Source organism: Lycium barbarum, chromosome 5, assembly GCF_019175385.1.
Source record: "Lycium barbarum isolate Lr01 chromosome 5, ASM1917538v2, whole genome shotgun sequence".
NCBI classification, from domain to species: Eukaryota; Viridiplantae; Streptophyta; class Magnoliopsida; order Solanales; family Solanaceae; genus Lycium; species Lycium barbarum.
Window position 1 is genome coordinate 54,668,477 of NC_083341.1, and position 12,317 is coordinate 54,680,793.

The 12,317-nt window shown below is 36.7% G+C and overlaps 1 protein-coding gene across 5 annotated transcripts; it reads left to right on the top strand.

Moving 5' to 3' along the window:
* Positions 1 to 1,516: 1,516 nt before the first annotated feature.
* Positions 1,517 to 10,634, top strand: LOC132640845 (zinc finger CCCH domain-containing protein 65). Of its 5 annotated transcripts, XM_060357630.1 has the most exons (10): positions 1,517 to 1,800; positions 3,031 to 4,148; positions 6,191 to 6,259; positions 6,428 to 6,556; positions 6,648 to 6,698; positions 7,339 to 7,479; positions 7,614 to 7,875; positions 7,966 to 8,660; positions 8,784 to 9,109; positions 10,346 to 10,634. In XM_060357630.1, exons 1-8 carry the CDS (start codon positions 1,641 to 1,643, stop codon positions 8,598 to 8,600), a joined length of 2,565 nt encoding a protein of 854 aa, XP_060213613.1. In that variant the 5' UTR covers positions 1,517 to 1,640; the 3' UTR covers positions 8,601 to 8,660; positions 8,784 to 9,109; positions 10,346 to 10,634. The 5 variants fall into 5 exon arrangements, with proteins under 5 accessions (XP_060213613.1, XP_060213612.1, XP_060213609.1 ...); XM_060357629.1 differs by having other exon boundaries at positions 3,043 to 4,148; positions 7,614 to 8,660; XM_060357626.1 differs by having other exon boundaries at positions 1,519 to 1,800; positions 7,614 to 8,660.
* The last annotated feature ends 1,683 nt before the right edge of the window (positions 10,635 to 12,317 follow it).

Below are 12,317 nucleotides of genomic sequence, written 5' to 3' on the forward strand. Positions count from 1 at the left end.
TATTTGAAGCTTCATTTGGGTTGGATTGGGTTATGGGTTATTTTGGGTGTTGGCTGGGGCAAAAATTGATCTGGGTCCTTTAAATCAATCTCAACCTTCCATGTATCTATTTTAAAGTTGGGACCCAAACATTTAATGGACAGAGGTATATTTGAACTCAAAGTATAATAATAGGGGTATTTATGTTCCAATAGTATAACGAAGAGTATATATGAACCTTACTTGAAAGTAGAGGGTATATATGACCCCTTTTTGTACTCAAAATGGATAAAGATGAATCTGAAGAAGAGAAGATGGAAATTATTCATTGTCCTCCTATTGTGATTCCTAATATGTTTTTTTTTTTTTGTTGCAAGAATAGTTATAGCCCATCAAGTTTTTGGGAGGCCAAAAATATTTATTTTTAAAAAATAAGATGTTTTGGGCAAGTTTTTAGGAGAACATAAGTGATTTTGGGGACTTAGGGAGTAGCAACGACTATTTTTTAGAAGGTAAAAAAAAGTACCTTTTCCCCAAAAGCACTTTTGAAAAGATATACTTAGAATCATTTTTTAAAAAGTTTGATTTTTAAACACTAATTGCTGCTAAGAAATGCTTTTTTAGAATTAATTGACAAAATACAAACCGTTTTTACTGAAGTACTTTTTTGAAAAACACTTTTAGAAAAAAATATTTTTCAAAATAAACTGATTTTAAAAGGTTGCCAAACAGGCTATATAACTTTAATTTGTATTTTGCACGAGGTTTGTCAGTAAATATACATTTTTTTGCTCGGATTGCCCTTCTTTTGGGGTGGTCTTTAAATTTTGTCCCTCATATTTGTGGTCTTTAAATTATGCCCCTCATATTGCTGGTCTTTAATTTTTGTCCTTCGCATTGCAACTCTGAGCGTTCACGCAGAAATCATGAGGTTCTGAGTTCGAACTCCCGCTCAAGAATAAATTAAAAAAAAATTGCAAGACAAGGTTTGGGTCGCGTGCATGCCGGACCCGACATATATTTGTTAAGGAATTACCAAATTTATGCTGGACCCGGCATACTCATGCCTTATGGGCAGACTTGACATAAGTATGCCGGGTCCGGCATAACTTTGGTAATTCCTTCATGATTTTATGCCACGATTTTATGCCCATTAAAAGTATGCCGGACCCGGCATAAACTTGTTAAGGAATTACCAAAGTTATGCAGGACCCGACATACTTATGCCAAGTCTGCCCATAAGGCATAAGTATGCCGGGTCCGACATAACTTTGGTAATTCCTTCACAAGTGTATACCGGTGGGGGCATAACGAAATTTAAACTCTGCCTTGTGATTTTTTTTTAAAATTTTGACTGTATGGGGGTTCGAACCTGAAACCATGAGGTTTAACCGAAGGACAAAATTTAAAAATTTCAAATATGAGGGGCAAAATTTAAAGACCACCAAAAGAAGGGCAATTTTGCTAATTGCCCGTAAATATATAGAAGTTGAAGGAAGAGTTACGTCGCCAAACAAAAAAGTAATGGGCTGAAATGTACGATCAGAAACTAATCCCTTTGCCTCATATTTAAGCCGCCACAAATTAACAGCAACCCCATAAATTCCAACGAATTTCAAATCAATTACCTCAAAACTTTCGCACTCTTCCTTTCATCAACAATGGAGAATTCTCACATCGTTGCTCTAAAACCCTTGCAAAACCCTTACCCTTTCCCTCCTTCTCGGCGACGATTTCTCATGAGTGAAACTTACAATACACTCCTTCAAATTCTATCTAATTGCCCCATCACTGATTCTACCACTAACAAACAACAACTAGGTAACATTACTCTTATTTTATCTTCTTTAGCGGAAAATACAACTTCGAATATGAACTTATATCTCTACTACTTCCTCTGTCCTAATTTACTTGCCACCAAGTTTAAGAAAAAAATTGAATCTTGTGTTCTAAAACAAGCCAAAGAAATTTTTATGGCTAAAAATTGTTTCATTAAGGTAAAATAGGAATTTTAAAGTTAAGTTGTTAAATATAGAAATGTGTCATTCTTTTTGGGACTGACTAAAAAGGAAAGAGTGTCGTATAAATTGGGACGGAGGGAGTACCTATTATTTTGATTGCTTTGTTTATCTTGCTATTTTGTTCTAGTTATTTTCGTTTGTATCATGCTTTGATTACGCTTCCTTTGAATTGAGGGTCTATCGGAAACAACTCTACCCCACAAAGGTAGGAAAGGTCTGTGTACATCCTACCCTACTCAGGCCCCACTTGTGGGATTATACTGAGTATGTTGTTTTTGTATCTAATGTGTTGCATCACTACATACGAGGTTCTTTTTTCTTTTAATTTATATCAGTATTGTTCTTTGGATGCACCTCAACTTGTTCATTGGACCCACTAGCATATGTGTGGAGTAAACCCTAACCTGTCCCATCAGTTTAAGTTGATTCCACTTTCATATCATAATAAAATGGAATGACCTATTTAATCAATTAGACTTTGTTTTAGTTTTAAAGGGCCCGTTTGGCCGTGAAAATTGTGAGTATTTGAAAAAAGTAGTTTTTATTTTCAAAGTGAAAAATGATATTTGGAAATTAGAGTTTTTGAGGTTTTGTGAGTGGCTTGGAGTGAAAAAAGTGAAAAACTTTTTGGTGTATTTCTAGTTCCGGAAAATTCCGGAATTCAGCTTGAAGTTGAATTTCAGAATTTTCCGGAATTTTATAGCAAAACATGATTTCTGAAATTTAAATCCCGAAAAAAAGTAAAAAGTATTCATGGCCAAACGGCCACTTAATTGTTGTTTGTCTTATATTCTGAGTGAGCTTTTTTTTTCCTTTTGGTATCTTACATGCGACAGATGTACCTTAATATGTGTTTATTGTGGTGTTACACGATAATTGTATGGTTACACGTGTACAATATATACACACAATTATTCGTTCCCACTCTAGTTATTAATTATAGCTTGACTTCATTATAGAGAAGATACTAAATACAAGTTATACTTATATTAGCATGTTGGCATTGACAAACCATTTTAATCTGTCAAAGATGTTATTAAAGATGACAATGGCAGCAGTAAACTGGGAAGAGAAAATGAAGTCGGCGAATTGGTTGATCATCATCTCATCAGGTCCGAGAAATTGTTAGTTAATGGTCCTGCTCATAACGAGTCTGACAATATGGTAATGCAACCGAGTTCTGGTGATGGAAATGAAGGGTGCTCTCGTTATGGATATGGAGATTTTACTGGTGCACAAATGGAAGTTGATTTAGATCCCTCCAATTGTACAATTGATGCAATCGAAGGCGATAGAGGTCCTTCTATAACAAATGATATCATTGATATGAATTGTTTGGTAGACAAAACTCATGGTTGTAACGATCAAACGGTCAAGGAACCTGGGAATAGGTGTAGCACTCATGAATTGAAAGTGAAGGAGTGTGATCCTATCAGACAGGCAGAATTAGACAAAGAACTTAGTATTGATGATGTCAGTGCTGCTATAGAGTCTTGTTTTGGTGCGGATACTATTGCTGAGTTGTCGCAACCTGCAGAGCTCTCTGGAGAGAAAATGGCTGTTTCTGAGACACATTTGTCGGAAGAAATGAAGCATGGATTGCAGGTAAAAGAGATGGAATTGGAAACTTTGATATCTTCTGCTGGAGCAACAGATTCATCTGTCCATGTTCCTGTGAGTGAAGAGACAGAGGAAGGGGAAGTTTCCGGAGATTTTATGGTTTTTGATGAATCAGATTATGACATTCTTAATCATCTTGGGAATGAGAAGAAGGATCAAGCAGATGAGTCTCCTGCTGACATTTTTGGTCGAGAAGAGTTTGCTTTTGATGTTCACATTAATGCACCACAGAAGAGGGATGCTTATGCCTCTTCATCCATTGATACAGTTGATGAGGATAACACCTTTTTTGGGGGAGAGTTCATAAGAAAATTTAGAGAAGAGCCAGACGATAATACTGAAAAGTTTTTCCGCTCAAGGGATGTCGAGACCAGAAAAATTTGTGTGTATGACAGCATTTTGGATAGTGGGAACGTTGATAAGCAAGTTGGTCTAGACGTAAATTTAGATCATCCTGTTGGTTCTCAATTTGATTCAACCTATGGTGAAAATGCAAAAGAAAATGAACAATCAATAGTCCCTGCAGAGGTATGATCACATCTTTTTGCACTTAATTATGTTCTAACTATTGCACTTTCCACTCTGTGCAACTTTCAGGTCTGTTCTGGTTAATTCCTTTTCTTTTCAGTGTTAGGATGCAATAGGTGAATCCCTTCTTAGGAATATTCTGACTTCTTCCAGCGATGGTTCTTCTTTACTTCACCATAAATGCCTGCCTTCTCTCGTATAATCAGCTGAAAAGTTGTCAGTGTTGCTTGATATGGCTAGTAAAAAAGGTCTCGAGCTATCTCGCTTGTCTAGGACTAGGTACATTCTCACGCTTCTATGAAGCTATTTCCAATCTACTATTGGACAGAACTTGCTCTTTCAAATAGTGAAACTTCATATATGCCCATCTGTACTTTTGGTCTGAGTATTCCCAATTATAGACATTCCAAAATCGAAAAAAGAAATCTGACCTCTGATCGATGTCATTAAGGCATAAAGTGTCCAGATTCACCATGCTTGTTGACTATTATTGAAATCATCAAGACTTGACTATAATGCATTCTCCTCCTTCCCCCTCCAGAGAAAGGGAAGGAGGAAGGAAGTGGTAGTAGGGACTTTAGCAGGTTTCTAAAGTTACTGATGCCGCATCTGCATACTTTGAATATAAATTGGCGGAGCTACACTAGGCCAAGGGTGGTCAGCCGAACACCCTTCGCCGGATAGTTATATCGGGTACATAAGTCAAATATTTAATTTTACGATATATAGGACAAAATGAACACCCTTGGGACAACTGAATGCTGCAGCTCAGTGGAGAAGGATGTTCATTTTGAGCCTCGTGTCGCGGGTTCAATTCCACCCTAAAGCATTTACATTACCTTTTTTTATTAAAACCATGGGCTGTTTACGATTGATTCATCAAATAGGATCGTTCTGTCAAGTCAAAGGCAAATTTGTACTGCCAACATCCTCTTTACTTTGGTTTCTTTTAATCTTAAGAATCTAAACATTTGTTATCTTTTGTAAGGAAAAAAAAAAAAAAAACTCAAGTCAATTAATTATTTATATAATTAGACAAATATAATTATGTATAAAACCCCACCAGACACGTATATAGAAGTGATTTTTTCTAAACATTTGTTATCTTCTGTAAGAAAAAAAAAAAAAAACTCAAGTCAATTAATTATTTATATAATTAGACAAATATAATTATGTATAAAACCCCACCAGACACGTATATAGAAGTGATTTTTTTAAAAAAGAAAAAAATCCCCTTTTTACAAAAACTTTTGGTAATGAAAAATGCAGCTCAATATGAATTTTAACTCTAATAAAATGTTTATGTTAGTGATTCTATTAATATATGTTGTTAATTTTCTATGTATATACCTGAAAATATCTCAACTAAATTTATTAAAATATCATTTCTAAATTTATTGATGTTTTTCACACCCCGCGAAACACAAATATTTTTGCTAATTTTGTTTAAATACAAAGTCCGTTTGATTTGCTTTTCAATAACTCCGACTAAAACTTCATCCTCTTCACCACTCAGATGTTGCCGAAAACAGTTGTCTTTTCGTTTTTTTTTTTTTTTTAATTTATTCTTTTTTGTTACCTTTCAACTTTTTCTTTATTAGTATCTGGTGATTTTCTTTACTGGACTCTGGTGGGTGATTTTCTTTGCTCAACTAAAATTTTCATAGAAACCTAAGACACAATTCAAATTTAGTGCTTGAATTATGCTTCGAGGAAAAACTACAAAGCTAAATATTATGTAGTTCGATTTAAATTTTTTGTTACACCACCCATTGAAAAAAATTACTTACTTTACAGCATAAGTTTGAACACCCTTAGTCAAATTCCTGCTCCGCCAGTATCTGATGTTCTTGCTTGCCTTGAGGAGGGAAGGGAATGGTCAAAGTAGAAGTTGGATTCAAAGTCGTGTTTGTGTCTGCTAGTCAGTACAATAATGTAGATGGATAAAGTATAGTTTGTAGTTTGTCAGACATGAGTCTCACTTTCTATGTTTTCATCAGCTGAGAATGTTGTTATATTTGATTCTGTGCGTCTTGTTTCAGGATGGGAATATTGGTAAAAGGAAAGGGAAGAGAGGTCCTTTAACCAAGAGAAAAAAAGAAAAGAGAAAGGTGCATCCCATTCTCTCTTCGTTTTCATTCATTTGTAAATGAGTTTATCATCCATTTATCCTGTCTGAATGCGAATGTTAAGTCTATGTTTATGCTCAGTTTTTATAGGATCAAGTTGCTGATGCTTTAGTATGTCTCTATTTACAAAGGAACTTGTATTTTTTGTAGGTCAATTACAGAATTAACCGAGCTGAAAAGAACAGAAAGCTTGGAGTTAGAAGGCTGAGGCTTCCACCAGTGGTGAAACCAAAAGTTGTGAGGTATTGCCGCCATTATCTCAAAGGAAGATGCTTAGAGGTAATTTACAATTTGTATAAAATAAGGTAATATGATTTAGCAAATCTTTTATGTCTTGGAGATTTAACCTTCTTCATTTATCTTCTGACAGGGTGAGAAGTGCAAATTCTCTCATGATACCATCCCCTTGACAAAGTCAACGGTCTGTTTATGCTGCTTTTATTTTCTTATATCATATTGTTGCAAGCTGTTGATGATGTTAGGAGATTTGAAGTCTTGCTGTGATGCTACTGCTTTAGTACCTTATTTCCGAATTGAGAGTTGGTATAGCCTATTTGAAATAGCACACCTGTTGAGTTGGAATGTTTACTAGCACCCCCAATCATCACCATTTTCTGACACCCTTTTTGTTATCAAGTACTTTGTCATAATGAGACACAGAAGTAGAAATATTCATGTATGCCAAGCCTATAAAGTTATATGTGCTCCTTCCAGTCTGTACTTAACCACTTAAACAGCCCCCGCCCCCCCCGGGGGGGGGGGGGGGAGAACCTTACTTTAAGCAATTAACCAAGGCATAAATGTTTGCAGCCGTTTGAGGCTACTGCTTGCTTTCATAATGTCCAAGAGAAATCTCGCATGCTGATTTAAGGTTCCATTTTATGATTTTTGATTTGCAGCGCTGTCAATTTGATCTGAAAAGGAACAAAATTTTAATGTCCCCTTTCCTTTACAGTATTCATGTTGTGTTGACAAGTATTTTGTTTCTATCATGTAGCATAACATCCATGCTTCTACCTATGTTCTGGCTTCTAACTTTTGTAAAGATCTTTCCTCTTCAGCCATGTTCTCATTTTGCACGTCAGTCTTGCATGAAAGGTGATGATTGCCCATTTGATCATCAACTCTCCAAGTATCCGTGCAATAACCATGCATCCAATGGGTTTTGCAGCAGAGGTGCTCATTGTTTATTTTCACATGAGGTATCTTCCTCCCTGCAGTTCAACTTTTCTAATTTTTCAGTTGTGCACAATTTTTATTTTCTTACATCTTTGGAGGTGCTCTTTCCTCTTTTGTCTCAAGGTATTTAACTTTTTCTCTCACTGGCATATCTCAGATAGCTGCTAAGACAGTGGCAGTGACAAGTCCTACTGCTTCAAACCGTGAGCTGATGTCACCATTTGCTCCAAGTAATTCAAACTCTTTGATTCAAGCAAACACATGGGGGATGTCGCATAAAGACGTTAAATCCACATCTGGTTCAACTGGGCTTGTTCCTGGTAAGAGCACTGAGCGGATTGTATTAGAGCCTGTGCAAAAGCCAGCTGCATGTACACCCAAAGGTGTCACGTTCTTATCTCATGGGAAGTCTTTGCAAGGTGAGGCCAGAAAGCATGAAGAAGCTGGTTTATATTCCAAGGCAAATGATGCTAGAAAATTTAGCTGTCAATTAATCCATAGTATGTCAGATAATATTCAGAAACCGAATGGATTTACAAAAGGAGGATCTATGAGGACACCACAAGGAATGAACTTCTTGTCCTTTGGCCGAGCACCTTCGGCTGAGCCCAATGGTGACACATTGTTGCTGGGTGACATGAAGAATAGTAAAGAAGCTGCAACATGTGCCAAGAGGGACGACAGTGTCAAAGATGATAATCAAGCCAACGTAAGTGCTAAGTTATGGAGCATGAATCAAATGTCGACCAGAACCCCCCCTGGTTCTGTACCTCGGGGTGTAAACTTCCTGTCAGTTGACAAAACAGTAGAGGATAGATCGCATCCTAATGAGTTCAACAGTACTACATTACCCATTCAAAGAAGACAATATGCACCAGATAGAACTTCCAGAGAAATGCCGTTTAGTCAGTTGAGTTCTTTATTTCCAGCTGGGCAGTCTGTCCAAAAGTGCAATGCGGAGATTGCCAGCTCCTTGAACGCACCATTCCTTGCAGATACACCAGGCTCGATTCAGAAGGCTATTAAGTCATCTTTAGCATTTGCGGCTAGGTTTGACTTGGGAGTCAAGTATGGAATGCCCAATGGTTCCCCTGACATTAGTTCCGTAATCAATCATAAGGCTGGAAGTTCAAAGGATAGATGAAGGCATTTGGTGGTTTCCGACCGTGGTTATGGTAGCACGCTCAGGCTCAATAAGTTAAACGTGAGTTGGTTCCTTAATTCTCAAATTTACTACATTTCTCCATACGTGAGTTGGTTCCTTACTTCTCAAATTTACTACATTTCTCCATACTTTTTTGTCTTCTTATTCTTTCTCCATTGTCAGTGAGATTAACAGGTATGCAGTATGACGTGTGAAACATTTGCTTCACTAATGACCAACATAACATTTTTATTATTATAACTATTTAATAAGAGCGAGCCCTTGGACGACCAGGGCCAATCTCGTAAATTAAGCAAAGGATAGTTCTGATATTTTAACTAATGGTACTAAGACAAGACCATCAATAGTGACCACACGGGTTTTCCCTTTACCACATGGTGTTGCAAATCAAAAGAGCTTCCTTTAGCCTTTGCCTTAACTTTTGGGATTCATTTTGGTCTTCTCTTCTTCAGAATTGTGGAAAAGGCTCCTCCTCTGAGAAGAGAAAGGTAAGTTTCTTCTTCGATAAAATTTTCTTGTTTGCTTGCTTGGATTCTTCTTCTTCTCCTCTTTTCTTTGCTTAGCTCTCTGGAGGGATTTTTTTTCTTCTTCCTCTTTCTCTTTTGCTATGTTTTTTATGGATTTCACTCGTGTCTTTATGGTTTCCTCGCTGCAAATAGGCAGGAAAATGGTACCCGCAAGGGTGGCTCAGTTGGTTGAGCATGGGGCTTTCATAATGGAGGTCTCAAGTTCGAAACCCCCTGCCTACGACAGCAGGGGATTTTTCCTTCTGGGTCGAGCTCGTCGCACCGGGCTTGCCTAGTGCGGGTTACCTCTCCTGTGTGGTTTGTGAGCTATTGCACAGGAGCTGGGTTTACCCTGTGCGCACCCGAAGGATAGCGGCTGCGGTTCCCATGTCATCAAAAAAAAAAAAAAAAAATAGGCAGGAAATTGGATATTTTCTTGGTATTTTTTATCATTCATGTGGAAATTTTTGGGGTTTGATCTGCTCTGATTTTCGATGAGTTGTTTTGTGTCTTGCATGTGGTGGCTAGGCAGTGGCGGAGCCAGGAATTTGGCGAAGAGTGTGCAAATTTTCTTCTCACTTTTGTTAAGGGTGTGCAAAATTAAATATATACTCATAATAGCTAACATTTAACCTAAGTCTCAAAAAATAAATAAAAATAAGCTAACATTTAACCTATGTATACCGCGTAATTTTCCGGCGAAGGGTGTGCACCTGACCACCCTTCGCCTAAGGTGGCTCCGCCCATGGTGGCTAGTGGCTACGGCTTGACATAAATTGCTGGACTTAACTTACTACGGTTGGAACTTGCTAATTCAGTCTTTGGTTCTCCGATTTCAAAAATAAAATTTAGCACATCTTAAGTTTTTTCCGGCAATCATTTTGCTTCTGCATGTTAGGTACTATACTACATTTATTTTGTTTCTATGAATTAGTGATTTAGATTGAATCTCGTAAAAACATCAAAAGTGTCTTTGCATTGACACTAATTCTTAAATTGATTTGAGTGTTCCTTATTTTTTTTTTTTAACTGATTGATGTGGTCTTTAGTTTTCTTTTCTTTTGGTAAATAGCTCCTTATTTTAATTTAGTACTATGATTTTAATCTCTATAACATAAAAAAATTCTCTTCACTTTGTGGAATCTCAATGCATAACATTTCCGAATATTCGTGCTTATCCCGTTGGAATATAATGATCGCACAATTTGAATTTTACAGGATTTGAAAGTCGAATTTGCTTGAGGTGGAGAAAGGCGGACAATACTTCGGTGGAGAAAAAAGAAGAATAATGACTCAGCTATCCGTTACTCTCTTCCTTTTTCTTCCTCAATTGGTGAAACTTCTTTTTTCTCTTTGTTCCTGGTATGTAAGATGTAACCATTTTGCATCCTGGCATATGGGTAATTTGTTTTAATTTATTAGTTTTATGACGGATTTTGAGATTTTAACGTACTGTTTCAAATTGAGGTTTTAAGAATTTGATTGAACTTTTACAACGCTGAGATTAGATTCGGATGTAGTGTGAATAGGTATAATATCTTGTCGATTGTCCAATTTTTCGGGAATTGATTGAGTTTTTTCCCGTTTGATATTTGGTTGTTAATTTCTTTTTTTCATTTGATATTTGGTCTCTTCATCGCGCTTTTTGTTTCAATTTGATTAGCAAAGCCTCTACTATTATCTGTTTTAAGCTTCTCTCTTCTTCGGTTGGGAGTTAAAGAGAAGTATGGTACTTTAGAAATTCAATGTATTGAAAAACAATTGCATCTGAAGTTACTGGTATGCATGAGTTTTCCGCCTTTTTCAAATTTGTAAATGCCGAAGAGGAGAAAAGAAGCTTGGATCTTGCGTGCGGTTTCAAATTTCTCTAGTTTGTCTCTAGCCTTCTTGTACTTCTGAGCTCCGGTGCTTGTTGTTTCTTCTTACAGTTAATCTGTTTTTGCACCAGTTTTTTTTTTTTTCCTTTTGTGATGGAAATTTGGTGAGTTGTACGCTTTTTTTCCCCCATATTTTTTTTTTTGGAAATACTTTCTTCTTGAATTTTGTATGCTTGTGTTTGTAGCTTTATCTCATTTACACAAATAGTTAGCCAAGTCAATATATGATACATAGTAAAAACTGAAGAAAGAAATCCAGCCTATTAATTTTCATTTGTTAAAATACTGCACATGCATGTTCTCTTTTGAAATAGAAGTATTATCTATTTTAGCAGATAGAGTGCATTATTTTTGGGGGCTTTCACTTTCAACCCAATTCACCGCCTACGTGCCCTTTACGCTCAGTCATTCCGAAGAACACTTGCCCCCCCTCCCCCCCTGCCCCGGTCTTACCGCGGCTGCTGGCACGGCCTCATCGCGGAATCAAACTGAATAGACTTTCCTAAGGGCAAGCATTGCACTCTTGGAAAGAGAAGAGTCAGTCTGATTATAGATCCCTCTGTCTTGCATTGGGTTAACTGGAGGTTAGATAAAGCGATAGAGTGTATCACTGACCATTCTTTATAAGATGTAAATAAATAGCTTCAAATAACGTTCTTATTCAATTTGGAGTCAACATAAAATTCAATTTTGCAGATACATTGCCTACATCTCACCCCTACCCCAACCTTCATATCTCTCATCCCCAGCACCCCCACACTCTTATGCGCTGCTCACCTTCCATAGTGTTTGCGGAGATTATATATATAAATATTTTCTACTTGCTTACTAAACATAAGAAAATAAGTTAAAAATCATTTATTTTTCAAGAAAACATTTTCCTTCATGTCAAACACACCCTAAGTGGTGAAGCTTCAAACTCATAGCAGCATTCTGATTTCGCTGTGCTTTTTATTTGAAATTTGTTTTTCTTGGTAATACATCATCAACAGCAAAATCAACTTTGACTATGAGACATCTCCTCAAAACCTGTTCAAGCAACAGATGTTTGCTTGCTTTTGTCTTATTTACGTCACATTCGAATTTATCTCTGTGACTGCATATTTATGGAATAGCGAAGGTATATTTAAGGGCCTGAAATGGGTTGCTTTATGTGACGAGTCATTGTTGGGAAAGTAAAGGAATGGAGGAGTAGGATACATGTTACAGAGCATTTTGAGACCCCGGTTGGACATGATTTAAAATTAAATTGATTTGAAGTTAAAGTTTTGTTTGGACATGCAATTTGAATTTCTTAAGTTGTATTTTTTCTC

What these genes read in the sequence shown, in the direction of transcription:
- LOC132640845 (XM_060357626.1), top strand. Translation starts at nt 1,641, where the DNA reads ATGGAGAATTCTCACATCGTTGCTCTAAAACCCTTGCAAAACCCTTAC. An exon ending in AATCAATAGTCCCTGCAGAG is followed by an intron (nt 4,149 to 6,190) that starts GTATGATCACAT and finishes GTCTTGTTTCAG; the next exon opens with GATGGGAATATTGGTAAAAG. An exon ending in TCCCCTTGACAAAGTCAACG is followed by an intron (nt 6,699 to 7,338) that starts GTCTGTTTATGC and finishes TTTCCTCTTCAG; the next exon opens with CCATGTTCTCATTTTGCACG.